The 13407-nt window shown below is 36.0% G+C and overlaps 1 protein-coding gene across 2 annotated transcripts in view; it reads left to right on the forward strand.

The window, feature by feature from the left end:
• Positions 1–13407, forward strand: part of LOC150095393 (suppressor of tumorigenicity 7 protein homolog) — a 458155-nt gene that overhangs the window by 355217 nt on the left and 89531 nt on the right. For both annotated transcript variants that reach the window (XM_090410726.1, XM_090410727.1), the window contains exon 11: positions 5179–5281. In XM_090410726.1, the coding sequence (XP_090266852.1) occupies positions 5179–5281 (103 nt within the window). The remainder of the gene's footprint in view (positions 1–5178; positions 5282–13407) is intronic.

The raw sequence follows: 13407 nt of genomic DNA on the forward strand, positions 1-13407 counted from the left end.
CAGAGAGAGAGGAGGGAGCTGATCTTTCGTAGAACGGATAAGGGTAGCAAGTTTGCGGTAGGGCTTATATGCCATGTGTAGGTTGTACTTTTTTAGAATCTTGGCTATTTTTTGGATGTGCCACGGATGTAGGGTATGGTGATGGCATTTTTAAAATCTTGTTGAAGAGAAGAATGGGGGAGGAACTGATTATTTTTGGAGGGGAAAGTGCTGTGTATGTGGTTAAGCTCAGTAGTGAGGGCGGTTCCACTGGAACAAAGATTGTGGGCTCTCTTGGTAAGAGTTTTAATAATGCCATATTGTTCAGAGGGGTGGTGGGAAAGTTTGAATGTATCTGCCTGTGTGTGTGGGTTTTCTGTATACAGCGAAGGCAAGTGTATCATTGGGCAGGCATGTAACTAAGGTGTCTAGGAAAGGTAAACAATCGTTCTTTTCCTTTTCCATAGTAAACTGGATTCTTGGATGTAGGCTATTGAGATGACTGAGGAAGGAGTTTAACGTGTCAGGTCATGAGGCCAAATAGAGAACACATCATCTACATATCTTAGCCAGATAGAAGGTTTGAGTTGGGCTGTCTGGCTCGTTTTTCGAAATCTCTCATATAGAAATTGGTGAGGGGGGGGACCCATGGTGGTTCCCTCTATCTGCTTGTAGATTTTGTTCTTCCAAGAAAAATATCCAGAGTTAATGGCAAAGGAAAAGAAATCTAAGATGTCAGACAGAAAAACGTTTTCTAAGAGAGATGGGTGTCAGTTAAGGGAATATTGGTAAACAAAGAGGAGATATCAAAGCTTACCAATATGTCTGCGTTATTCAAGGTTAAATTTTCTATGAGGGCTTTAAAGTGGGTCGAGTTTTTTATATAGGAAGTGGACCTTCCAGTGAGGGGGGGGGGGGGTCAGAGAGTTGGGCAGCTGTTTAGACAGTCTGTAGCAAGGTGCATTGGTGGCTTCTACTATAGGTCTGAGTGGGGAAATGGGTTTGTGGATTTTTGGTAAACTGTATATTCGGTGGGGACAGGAGCGGGAAGGTTCCAGTTTTTTCGTGATGTCAGGGGGCCAGGAAGATACTTTTTTAAGTGAGATTTTTAATTTCTTAACTTGTGTTTTTGTGGGATTGTGTTCTAGCAGGATGTAGGTAGCACGATTGCAGAGGATAATATTAATTTTACGATTGTATTCACTGGTATTAAGAACGACTGTGGCATTACCCTTATCCGCTCTGGTGATGACGATACTTTTTTCTTTCCGTAATTTCAGGAGAGCCGTGCGTTGGGCATACGATAAATTACTTTTTGGAGGCGAAGAATGAGCGAGGATGTTGGCTACGTCAAGTCTGATGTTGTTGGCTATTTCTGACGGTAAGCGACCGATTCCACGTTTGATGTCAACCATTACATCAAGCACTGGCACTTCCTTCGGAGCGACAGCAAAATTATGGCCGAGGCAAAGGGCGCTGATGGCATCGTCGTAGCAATCACGGTATCAAAAAAATAATCAGTTCCTCCCCCATTCCCCGTTCTTCTCGTCAACAAGATTTTAAAAATGCCATCACCATACCCTACATCCAAAATAATAGCCAAAATTCTAAAAAAGTACAACCTACACACAGCATATAAGCCCAACTGCAAACTTGCCACCCTTATCCGTTCTACGAAAGATCAGCTCCCTCCTCTCTCTCTCTCTCTCTCTCTGCCTGGAGTTTACAAAGTACCCTGTTCCTGTAAGCTGGCATACTTTGGACAGAAAGGCAGATCAGCATCCATCCGCCTGGAAGAACACAAGTCTTACATCTGTAAACACAACTATGGTCATTCAGGCTTGGCTGACCATGTCTTGGACACCACCCACAGGGTATCATGGAAGAAAACCACCATGCTCCACCACAGCAAATTCAAGAAAGAGAGACTATTCTTAGAAGCAGCAGCTCTCAGAAATCAACCAAATCTTAATAAATACGGTTGCATTAAGCTTCCGAAGATTTGGGAAACACTCATCACCAGAGGTCCCTTAGAGGGCACTCCACCTAGATAGGACTTTTGTGTCACTCATGTTGTTGGGCTTAGTATTCTATGATATTTGTGTTAATGTTACATTAGTTGTTTTTGTAATCCCCGTAGACGTCCTAGTGACTAGGACGAAATGTAAGTATTAAATTCTGTTTTAATCCTTTCTGAGTGTTGTAAAAAATCCATTAAGCCTTCAACATGATGTCCTCACAGCACTTAAGCCTCTACACACGAATACTAACCTCCTCCTGGTACTCTCTGTAACCCAAGTTGTTCATCTGTCATGTTTTTATTTGTACACGTGGGTCTCGCTTCCGTAGCAGCTTCTCCGAACAGCTTAGGTCTCCACGTGCCGTATGAGCGTGAGACTGCTTGGGGCAACTTCTTAATCCGATGGTTTGCCCTTGTGCTATGACATTGTGTTCTCACTTTGTTACATGCAATTTATACAGCAATTCTTTGTGTATCAATCTTAACAAGTAATATAAAATTTACCAAACTTCACTATCAAATATACAATCTAGTAGAAATTCTTTTACACTGAAATATGCACAATTTTTCTTCTTAATCACTGTATCCTATATTTGTCAACATATATATAATATATACTAGGATATAAGCATATCATAAATTTGGTTTAATCCTTTATCCAAGTGTGTGCAAACAAAGTTTGTGCCTGAAAGTATCTTCGGGACTGGGGTAAAGTAGTACAACACCGGGCAACTCATTGCAAAGGTGGAGCAAGCTACCAACACTCCTATCTCAGTATCTCCCATAATGCAAAACACATCTCCTTGCGGATATGTATAATGTTATGCATTAAGGGAAGGGCCACTACCCAGACTAGTTTCGACCTTTATTGAGCTCTCTTCAGTGGGAGCCAGGCCCAAGTGGAGATACCAAGGCAGAAGCATTAGCAAGGTTATCTCCTCCTGTAGGAGCTGCCAAACGGTGTGCCACCTTTTTATTAAATTACTCTGGATTTAGAGAAAGATGTTGAAAGTTTATTTTTCACTTGGTCAGACTATAATAAATTTGGTTTAATCCTTTATCCAAGTGTGCTCCTGAAAGTATCTTCGGGACTGGGGTAAAGTGGTACAACACCAGGCAACTCGTTGCAAAGGTGGAGCAAGCTACCAAAACTCCTAACACTAGTCTGGGTAGTGGCCTTCCCTTAATGCATAACATATCTGCAAGGAGATGTGTTTTGCATTATGGGAGATACTGAGATAAGAGTGATCTTAGCTTGCTCCACCTTTGCAACGAGTTGCCCGGTGTTGTACCACTTTACCCCAGTCCTGAAGATACTTTCAGGCACAAACTTTGTTTGCACACACTTGGATAAAGGATTAAACCAAATTTATTATAGTCTGACCAAGTGAAAAATAAACTTTCAATATAAGCATATCCTTTCAGGGTTTAACTTGTTAAATTGTGATTGAATAAATTCCTAATGAATTTTACTAATTAAAAATTCAACAAAAGGATGTTAGTGATGCTGTAAGTATGCAGAAGAATGGAGCAAACAAGTTGATCATATTGGCTGGCACAAATGATTTCAAAGGTGAGAAATATGCATTGAGAGAAGACATAAAAGAGTTGTTAGTGGAAGCAAAAATGAAGAGCAAGAAAGTAAAAATTGTGAATCTGCTACCTGAGTATGATAGGACAGAGCTGAGGAGAAGGACTATAATTGCCATTCAGTCAATGAGAGAATTGTGTGCAGTTTATTGATGTATGGAGTGAGTTTGATAGACAAAAGGATTTGCATCATCAGGGGTAGTGGCACATAAACCTTTTTTGCAACAAAAGCCTATTAACATTTAACTACACATTAGATGTTTTTGATAATTTCACAATTGTTAAATATAATTGATAAACCAGAATACCAATTTATTTAACAGTTGTGAAGATATCAAAAACATCTAATATGTGTAATTAATTGTTAATAGTCTTTTGTTGTGTAAAACTTTTATTTAACACTACCCCTGATGATGTAAGTCTTACGATGCACAAAATGTGTCGGGTGGTTTTAATTGCTTATTTTTAATAAATTTCTTATTTATATTACAATGTGGTCTCAATATTGAAAACTTCCCACAGAACCACAAAAACCTCATGTAAATTCTTGAATTTACAGATTATTTTTAGTGAATTTAGTTTTGGTAACATTTCGTCATTGTTGTCTGAGCAATTCAGGTATAGGCTTTTTTATGTCATGTTCCTGCTTTGCAGATGAGATTGATCTTTCCATCTTAATCTTGGACGTCCACGGTCTCTTCTATCTGTATTTTATATTCTAATGCTAATTTAGATATCCTATTGTTATTCATTCTTGTTATGTAGTGTAGCCGATTTTGCTGGTATTTTTCTATTTCTTGTGCAATGTTTTTTGTATCTAATTGTTCTCTTATTTCTGTGTTTTTCTTTTTATCTAACCTAGTGAGTCCCAGGTGAGGTCTTAGAAACTTCATCTGTGCTGCTTCTAATCTTTGTTTGTTTCTTTGTTTTAGAATCCAAGTTTCACTTCCAAATTTGAGAGATAGTTTAGAGGTCATGTTATGTAATCTTAATTGAGAATTTCTATGGTCATTTGTTTTTCCAAAATTTCTTTTAATTATGCCATTCATTCTATTGTAAATTTGTAGTCTTGCTTCCAATTGTAAATCAGTATTGTATTGCAAGATTATATTTCCCAAGTATCTGAATTCTGTCACTTGTTCTATTATTTTATTGTTAAGCATAATTTTGACTTTTTTGAATGATGTTTGAAACATTGCCATAGTTTTTGTTTCAGAGATTTTCATTTAAAATTTTTTTTGCTATTTTATTTGGATGGTTAGTTGCAATTTGGAGTTTATCTTCTGAATTTGGAATTAGTACTTGATCATCTGCATAAAGTATTGTATTTAGCTGTATATTATTTGTTAGTTTAACTCCATCTTTGACGGTTGTTTTCCATTCTTTTAGGATTCTGTTTATATAAATGTTGAATAGGATTGAGGATTTAACATGCTCAGTACTATGTAATTAATGTAAGATAAGTATGGATATAATTATTATTAGTGTAATTTTTTTTATGTGATCTTACATTTTCAAGGATATTCCATGTTATTTATTACTACTCCCAGAAATAATGCGTTTAAAATTATAACTCTTTTTCTCTCTAGATTTTCTCCAGATGTTGCTTCTAAAAGGGGCCTGAGTACTGCAGAAATGAATGCTGTGGAAGCAATTCATAGAGCAGTTGAATTTAATCCACATGTTCCAAAGGTTGTATTGTGTGTGTGTGTGTGTGTGTGTATATATATATATCTTGATTCCAGCTAGTATAACTTAATATACTTTATGCTGAAATGATATGCCAATTACATTGCTTGGAAAGAAGTCAATGGACACCACCATGGACAAGGTGTGCATTGTGACATATAATGAATCATGTTTCTGTAGCGAGTATAAATATGATGAATATGATGCTCCCAAGTCAGTGCAGCTATGTCAGGGAGAAATGGTTGTGAGAAGGGAACTGATGGAGTTTGAAAGTGGCATTGCGATAGGATGGAAGTACAGGGCGTCAACTTCAAGTGCAGTTGACTCCCTGTTGACAACCACAGTGGAAAACCTACAACATTGTCTACTCTCTGAATGTGACCATAGGGTGTTACAAAGGATAATATTTAAAAACTGCTATTTGTCATCCGACACATTGAATGCAGTGTTCCAAGCATCGACTGGAACATGAATCTTCACAAAAACATTCAGAACCGAGGCTCACAACATAGGTTTCCATGGTAGGATACCAATATGCAAGCTCCCACTTCACCAGAATCGATATGCAGTGTCATCTTCAGTGTTGCAAAGAGCATGTACAATGAGATGTAGAACCTTGGAAATCTGTGTGATGGAATGATAAATCATGTTACACCCTCTACCGAGCAGATGGATGGGTGCGAGTGTGGTGGATGACTAGTGAATGTCTCTTACCACAGTGTGTAACCCCAGCTATGAAATTTGGGATGGCTTGTCTGGTATAGCCTCGGACCTCTGTTTGGGTCACAAACATTGAACTCTGAGAGATATCTGGACAATGCAATGCTTCTTACTTTGTAGTATTTCTGTAGTCTGACCATTGTCTCTTTCAGCAAGAAAATGCACGCCATAAAGCTGCTGCTGTAACTGCATGGTTTGTGGACATGAACATCGCCACACTTGGATCAGATCAGAGGTCTGACCTCCGGATCTCTGATCTCAACCATATTAAACATCTATGGGATGACTGGAGCATCAGATGAGGTCAAGGGACGCCATCCCCACATCACTCCAGAATGTCATTACATGCCTACAAAATTCCGATTGATCGCTACCATATGCTTGTGGAAAATATGTTCCGTGGGATTGCTGCAGTCATTGTAGTGAAAGGAGGTTCTACATCTTATTAAGGTGGGCACCACAGATGCTTATTTCTCACATTGTGGGATCTATTGACTTCTTTCCAAGCTGTGTATATGATAAATACAGTAATATGATAAATTACTGTATTTATCTGTATTTGCTACTTAACCATCTTTTAAAGGCCAACTTTTTATTTTTCAGTTATTGTTTTTATTTCATTGTCCAATATATGTCATTTTTTATTTTTATGATATTTTTTTGTGTGTTCCCAGACTTTCATATGCTGCTGATGTAATAATTTCTGTTGTATTATTCCATTCTTTCTCGATGTCTTCATTTTCTTGTATTTCTATTAAGTAGTTATTAATCCTCTGTTGTTATAAATTTCCTATACTTGAATCATTTAGTAGTCTTATTTTGTTTTTCTAGTTTTTTTTTTTTTTTTTGTTTTTTTTTTTGTAACCAGTTTGGTGGAAACCTGAGTTTTGCCTTCACTAAATAGTGATCTGTGTCAATTTCTAACCCTCTTCTGACTTTAACATCTAGGAAGAGATTTGCTATAAAGTAGTCTATTATTGATTTTTGCTCTTGCAGACCATGTATATTTATGTGTATTTTTATGTTTGTAGAATGTATTCATTATTTTTAAATTATTATATATTATACAATCAATGAGTTGCTTTCCATTTTTGTTTACTGTTGGTTCTCCAAATTTTGCTATATTATTATTGATTTTTTTCTCATTCCTATTCTGACTATAATTATATGGCCTGTTTTATTTAATTTTTCAAATATTCCTTGTAACTGTTTGTGAAAGTAATTTTTTAATTTTAATTGCACTTGGAATATTTCATTCTGGTATGTATAACAAGTTGTTTTTGCTTTAATTTTATGGATACAAATCATTACACTAGCTTTTGCATGCATTTGTTTGTCCACTTTTATTTGATAAGTTAATTAGGTGTTTCTTTTGTTCCTTTAAGTTTCTTTTTTGTTTCTGTAAGAACTGCAATTTCTATATTTTCATAATTGAAAATTTTATCTAATTCTTCTTCTTTATGTGCTTCTAATGTTCCATGCTGCATATTTCACCATGTTTTTTTTTTTTTTTTTTCAAAGTTTCTTAACCTTTTCCATGTTTTCTGTCCAGTTTGGATTTTGTTGAGACCTGAAAGTAACATGTTTCCCCATTTCAAGTTACTAGCATTACGATAGGTATGCTATCGTCATGCTAGTAACCTTAAGATGATTAGGCTTGCCTCTTAAGTTATACAAATAAAATATACATAAGAGTAGAAACAAAAATTATGAAATTTAATATTTCAGTAATAAAAAAAAAAAATGTTTAATGAGACCACTAAAGTTGTTTCTATTGGAAAGATGTTAGTTTGGTGAAATCCAGTTCTATACTTGTTATTTTAGTCATACATGGGACTCCATGTCAAGACGACAATGCATGAGACACAGAACATGATTAGACTCATGCGTGGGTGGCAAAACGCTAAAGACCATTACGATGCAGATGATACTGAAACTTATCTGAGAACTTGTTCGAACTATTTCAATTTAAACAATGCAAATGATTGCGAACCATGTAGTTGGTATGTGATCATACCATCAACCAGGCACTTCCTCAACCGACTTCCCTAATGGAGGTCAGTTGACATGCCAAGAGACATTTGTTTAAAACTTCCTTAGATTTTTTTTCAAGTATTGAAAAATGAAGTATTATTATTATTATTTGACACCTCCAGGGAGTCTAAGACTCATCAAGGGTGGGCATCTACTCTACAACTCTGTCTTCACCACTCAACCTTATCCACCAATTGCATCATCTACTCCAACGTCATCTACTGTCCACCACCATCACACCACTAGTACTTTCACATACAATCACAAACATCCATGCCCACGGTGCGATTCAAACCCACAGCCTTTTGGATGGAGAGCAGATATGCTAATCACGCCGCCAACCAGGTTGGTGACACAGTATAGTGTCACTTATGTGACAATATGGTGAAAAAATATAAAAGTAAAAAAATAAGAATAATCAATTATCCAAAATAGCATTCTACAACTAAAATTGGAGCTATCTCGTCTTTCTTTTACCCTCTTTTACGTTGCGGTGTCGAGGGTTTATTAATCATCGCACCTCAAACCGTTCACAGGATAAGGTGGTCAGCCCTACGCTCCGGTGTATTCTATGTCCATAGTGTTGAGTTCTCAAGGCCAGTTTGCCTGCTTTGCAGGATTAAAAAACCCAGGATAAACAGGGGAAAAAACCCTACTGTCCATGCCCAAGATCAGCTAACTTGGCTATGGCTGAGGAAGATCCTTCAGCTCCTAACATCTCCAATGGGAATCGAACCTAGGACACTCGTTCCCCAGGCATATGGTTGCGAAGCGCACAGCCACTAGGCTAACCAGACCTCAGAGGATCACAGACTGCGCTGCAAAGCACATGTTATATAAAAACAAAGAAAAACCAATGTAGAAGTTCAAAAGCTTGAAACAACAAGAAAGCAACAGACAATCTGGATGCCATGCCCAGAGTAGCAACCAATCACAAACAAGCAAAGTTAGGAGAAACCAACAGACCATGTCCAAGTTATCAACACTTAACAAAGGAGAACTCTTGCTTCTCCTTTGTTAAGACTTAAACTACACTATTGCATCAAGGTCAGTAAACAAACTAGACTTCATATACCACATTGAAAGAGATCTAAAATCCTCCCCTCCAATATAGCCGATAAAATGCAGATGAAACATCCAACATACTAAATTCTAATAAGCAGCTAAGTTGCAGTATAATCAAAGTAGAAAAATTAGCCCTTAAATCTCTAAAAAATTACCATGGCAGATAAAGGCAATGTTACCATAATTCTTGATCAGATAGCATACCTTGAAACAATAAACCTATTGGTATCTGACTGCAACACATATCAATTGGTTAACTACAATCCTACATACCACATCAAAAAGAAAACAACAAAATTAATCAAGTCAGTGATCATGTGGCCAGAGGAAACAGTTAAAAAGCTATTGCTGCATTATACCTGCTCTCCTAGAATTTATGGTCTGCCTAAAATACATAAAACGAACATGCAACTATGTCTGATAGTTGAAGGATTTGACAACTCCAATTATCACCTAACCAAGAAACTAGCAGCTACACTCAAGAAGTTGTAGGTCATTCCCCCTCCTATATAAAAAAAATACACAACACTTCATAAACAAAATTAGAAACATCACGCTCAACAACGAAGATTTATTAGTCAGCGAGTGTCCCGATCAGTGATACCATTCTTCTCATATAGAACATATTTCTGCCTGATATCACATGCTTCATTACCCACATACTTCACTTCAGATATTTCTTGTGGCAGAATAATTTCTGTTTACAAAAAGAAGGTATGGCCATGGGCTCAATCCTTCCTCCATAGCTAACTTTTACTTGGAAGACTTTGAGCAACAAGCTCTAGATTCAGCAAGCTTAAAGCCCAAGGTCTGGCTCAGATATGTTAATATTTTCACCATTTGGCCCCATGGCCACAAAACATTAAATACATTCCTAAGCCACCTGCACAAACAACACAAACATATCCCATTTACCATTGAGACTGAAAACAATAGCTCTCTTCCTTTTCTAGAGAGAAGACATGTGACACACTTGTCACATGTCTTCCCTCATACTGCCTTTCCTTCATAGTCTACTGAAAACCTACACATACATAAAAATTCAACACAAAAACTAAGGATCATTAGCACCCTCGAACATAGAGCCCTAACAATTTGCTCCAATGAGCAGGCACTGAACAAAGAATATGAAATTATTAGCCAAATGTTTATGAAAAAATGACTACAACAAAAAACAGTTTACAAGATCCTCCACAATAGTACTATTAAAAGTAAAAAATATTACGAGAATGTCATCGCCATACCATACATTAAGGGAATATCAGAAAAAATATAGAATACTACATAAATACAACATTAATGTAACCTTCAAATTTCCTGCAAAACTCAGTTCATCCAAAGATCCCCTTCCCTACCTTGCCCACCCAGGGTTTTACAAAATTCAGTGCACCTGCAATTTACCCTACATAGGGGAAACATGGCACACCATCCCAATAAGAAAAGATGAACATAAATGCTATATTCAATTCCTCCACTATGGTAAAACAGGCATGTCAGAACATGCACTTCAAACATGTCACAGAATCAACTGGAAAGACACCAAGTTCCTATATCGCACCAAAACCTGATCTGAAAGAAAGTTCAAGGAAGCTTGTGAGATGCTGAATCAAAACAAGAATGATGGATTAGTAATTACAAAAATCTGGTGGAGCCATCTGCAACCAAAATAGCATCCAGAAAATTGATTGCAGAATGCCAACATAATAAAATATTAATATAAGAGGACTGTAGGGATGTGTTTAATGTAGTTCTGCTATGAAACTATTTTTATTTATTTAAAGATTTTTTTTTCCTATCATCTGTATATTATTATACTGATATGCATAAAAATTTATTTTATTTTGTTAATATTTTGCATGTATTTTATATATTTTGTTTTCACCAGAAGTCAGGCTAGGATAAACAATTAACAAAGCATTTCAATTTATCTTACTTTTATGTAGTGTCATGTAAATTGTGTATGTGTATGTTTTCCTGCTGATGACCTCAATACAGAAGTCAAAATGTCGAGTTTTATTGTATTTTCTTAATTATATGTAAAGTAATCACTCCAACATGTGTGTGTGTGTTTGTTTCCATAAATTCTTCACTGTGACTGTGATTTAGAGATTACAACATTCTTGGTGCAAAATTTAGAAGAAAAAGATAAAATCAGCTAGAATGTTTGCACAGGTCTAATAGGGATGCTTTGTACATTTCTGATAAGGTACACTTAAACAACGATGCAATTCAGGAAGTAAAATCCATACATTAGAATGGAAAATGAAGGAAATAGTCAAGTTGAGCAAGTAGGTATGTCCGGACTTCAGTTCTGTGATTGGGCTATTCTTTTATTGTGGAAGCCAACATAATACAGTGACAACATAGCTGAGCATAATAAGTATGCAGCCCTTCAGATACTACCACAAGCGTACTTCTTCGAGTATTACAGAGCCTTGTTACATTATGCTAGCCCTGTGAAAGCCTGTCTGAATGACTGATTTCCAGATATATGAATCTCGTAGAATGGTCTCTCTCTAGATTTCTTTTTGTGGAGATACAGAAAAACATCTGGGATAAAACAGGTAAAGAAAGTGGTTGAGTTCTTATTAAATAATCATTGTTCGCAATTCTACCACATCATACCCAATGCAAAATACCTTGCACAAAATTGACACTGATGTGATATTTGTATACCACCTTAGTTTGTACATGTAGAGATAATCTGAAAGCCAGGAAACTTGGGTGAATTTCTTCAATTGTGAATGAATATTCTGCACTTCTAACCTCTTATTTATTAGCATTGTATCATTTTGTTGTTGACATTAATTTTTTTCAGGCATGCCATGTATGTATTGTAAATTACAAATAACCCTTACAACTTATTGAGGAGTAATTATAAATTACCCCTCAGTAAGAAGCGCACCAAGATTGTGTTGTGTATTATTATCTATTCATGATGATAGTTAACACATCTGTTTATGATAATGTGTTAACTGTCATGAAATATAAGAAATATATTGAATGTATTAAAAATCCATTATATTTTGTCTAGTGTTCCTTGGGTATAGTCAGATGGAAAAAAAAGATTGGTTAATTACATTCAAAACACAATCAGTTGATATGAGTCACATAACATGCATTTCCTAGCTCATGTCTCAGTCCCAGCTCAGTTAATAGGAGAATGCACTATTAGAGTTCAAAGGAACAAACAATTACTTCTGTATTTCAATATTAAATAACATACTCTTCCATCTTACCAGCTTCAGCTGATTATTTTATGGAACATCTAGAAAACTAACTCTTCTCTTCCACTGCCTTTCACCCTCATTTCTGGCTTTGATTTTTGGATGATATCTCTATAGATTGATCCCACTGAGAGACCAAATTATAATTTCTAGCAATTTGAATCTAACAACAGCTTTTCTCTTTAGGATACTTTAATAATCCTTACTTCTACAGGCAGTATTGAATTTTCTGTTTATAGAAAAGCTTCCAGAAGTTGTTAGAAGATTTGGTTAAGCTGCATTTTTTTTTTTTAAATAGTTTATATAGTGGATTTGTTTCTTAACAATGTTGCAATGCTGACAAAATCAAAGAGACCATCAAATCACATACTGCACATAAAATTTATCAAAAAAAGCCTGTCCTTATTAATAGATCAATTGCATCAAATTAAGAAACAGTTTTTTAAATGTCGTAATCAGTCAATCTTGAAAACACTAAGAAACATTAGGACTGTTAAAGTCTGGCCTTCCTTGCCACTAGATACAGTTCTTTGGAACCAACCAAAATTCTTCATTCCTGCAGATTTAAATTTGATTGTCTGTTTCTTGAAACTTGTAAAAGTTTATGGTGTTATCTGAATCATAATACTCTGATTACATGCTAATCTCAAAGTTCTTGATGGTGATCTATCAACTGGTTTTTTAAATAACACTGTCATTTATTTTTGCATTATAGAAGCTATTCATTTTGTTCCTTTCAACTCTAATAGTAACTCAGTTGTGACTGAGACAGGAGCTAGTAAGTGCATGCAACAAGATTTATATTTTCTGTTGGCTGTTTAAATGCACTAAAAGTGTGTTAGGACCTCTGACTGAAGAACAAACACATCATCTACGCCATGCAGCCATACCATTGGTTTGAAGGTGATTGTGTTGATGGATTGGTTCTGTTAAGTGTTCTATTTATAAATTAACTAAATGGGGGGAACCCATTGCTGTCTCATTCACTTGCTTGTATATTTTTCCTTGCTATGTGAAATTAGCAGCCTGTATTGTGAACTCAAATAATTCAGATATGTCTGGAGGAGAAATGCGAATTCATCA

Source organism: Typopeltis vanoorti, chromosome 20, assembly GCF_054136105.1.
Source record: "Typopeltis vanoorti isolate ZY-2024b chromosome 20, IOZ_Tvanoo_1.0, whole genome shotgun sequence".
Classification (NCBI taxonomy): Eukaryota; Metazoa; Arthropoda; class Arachnida; order Uropygi; family Thelyphonidae; genus Typopeltis; species Typopeltis vanoorti.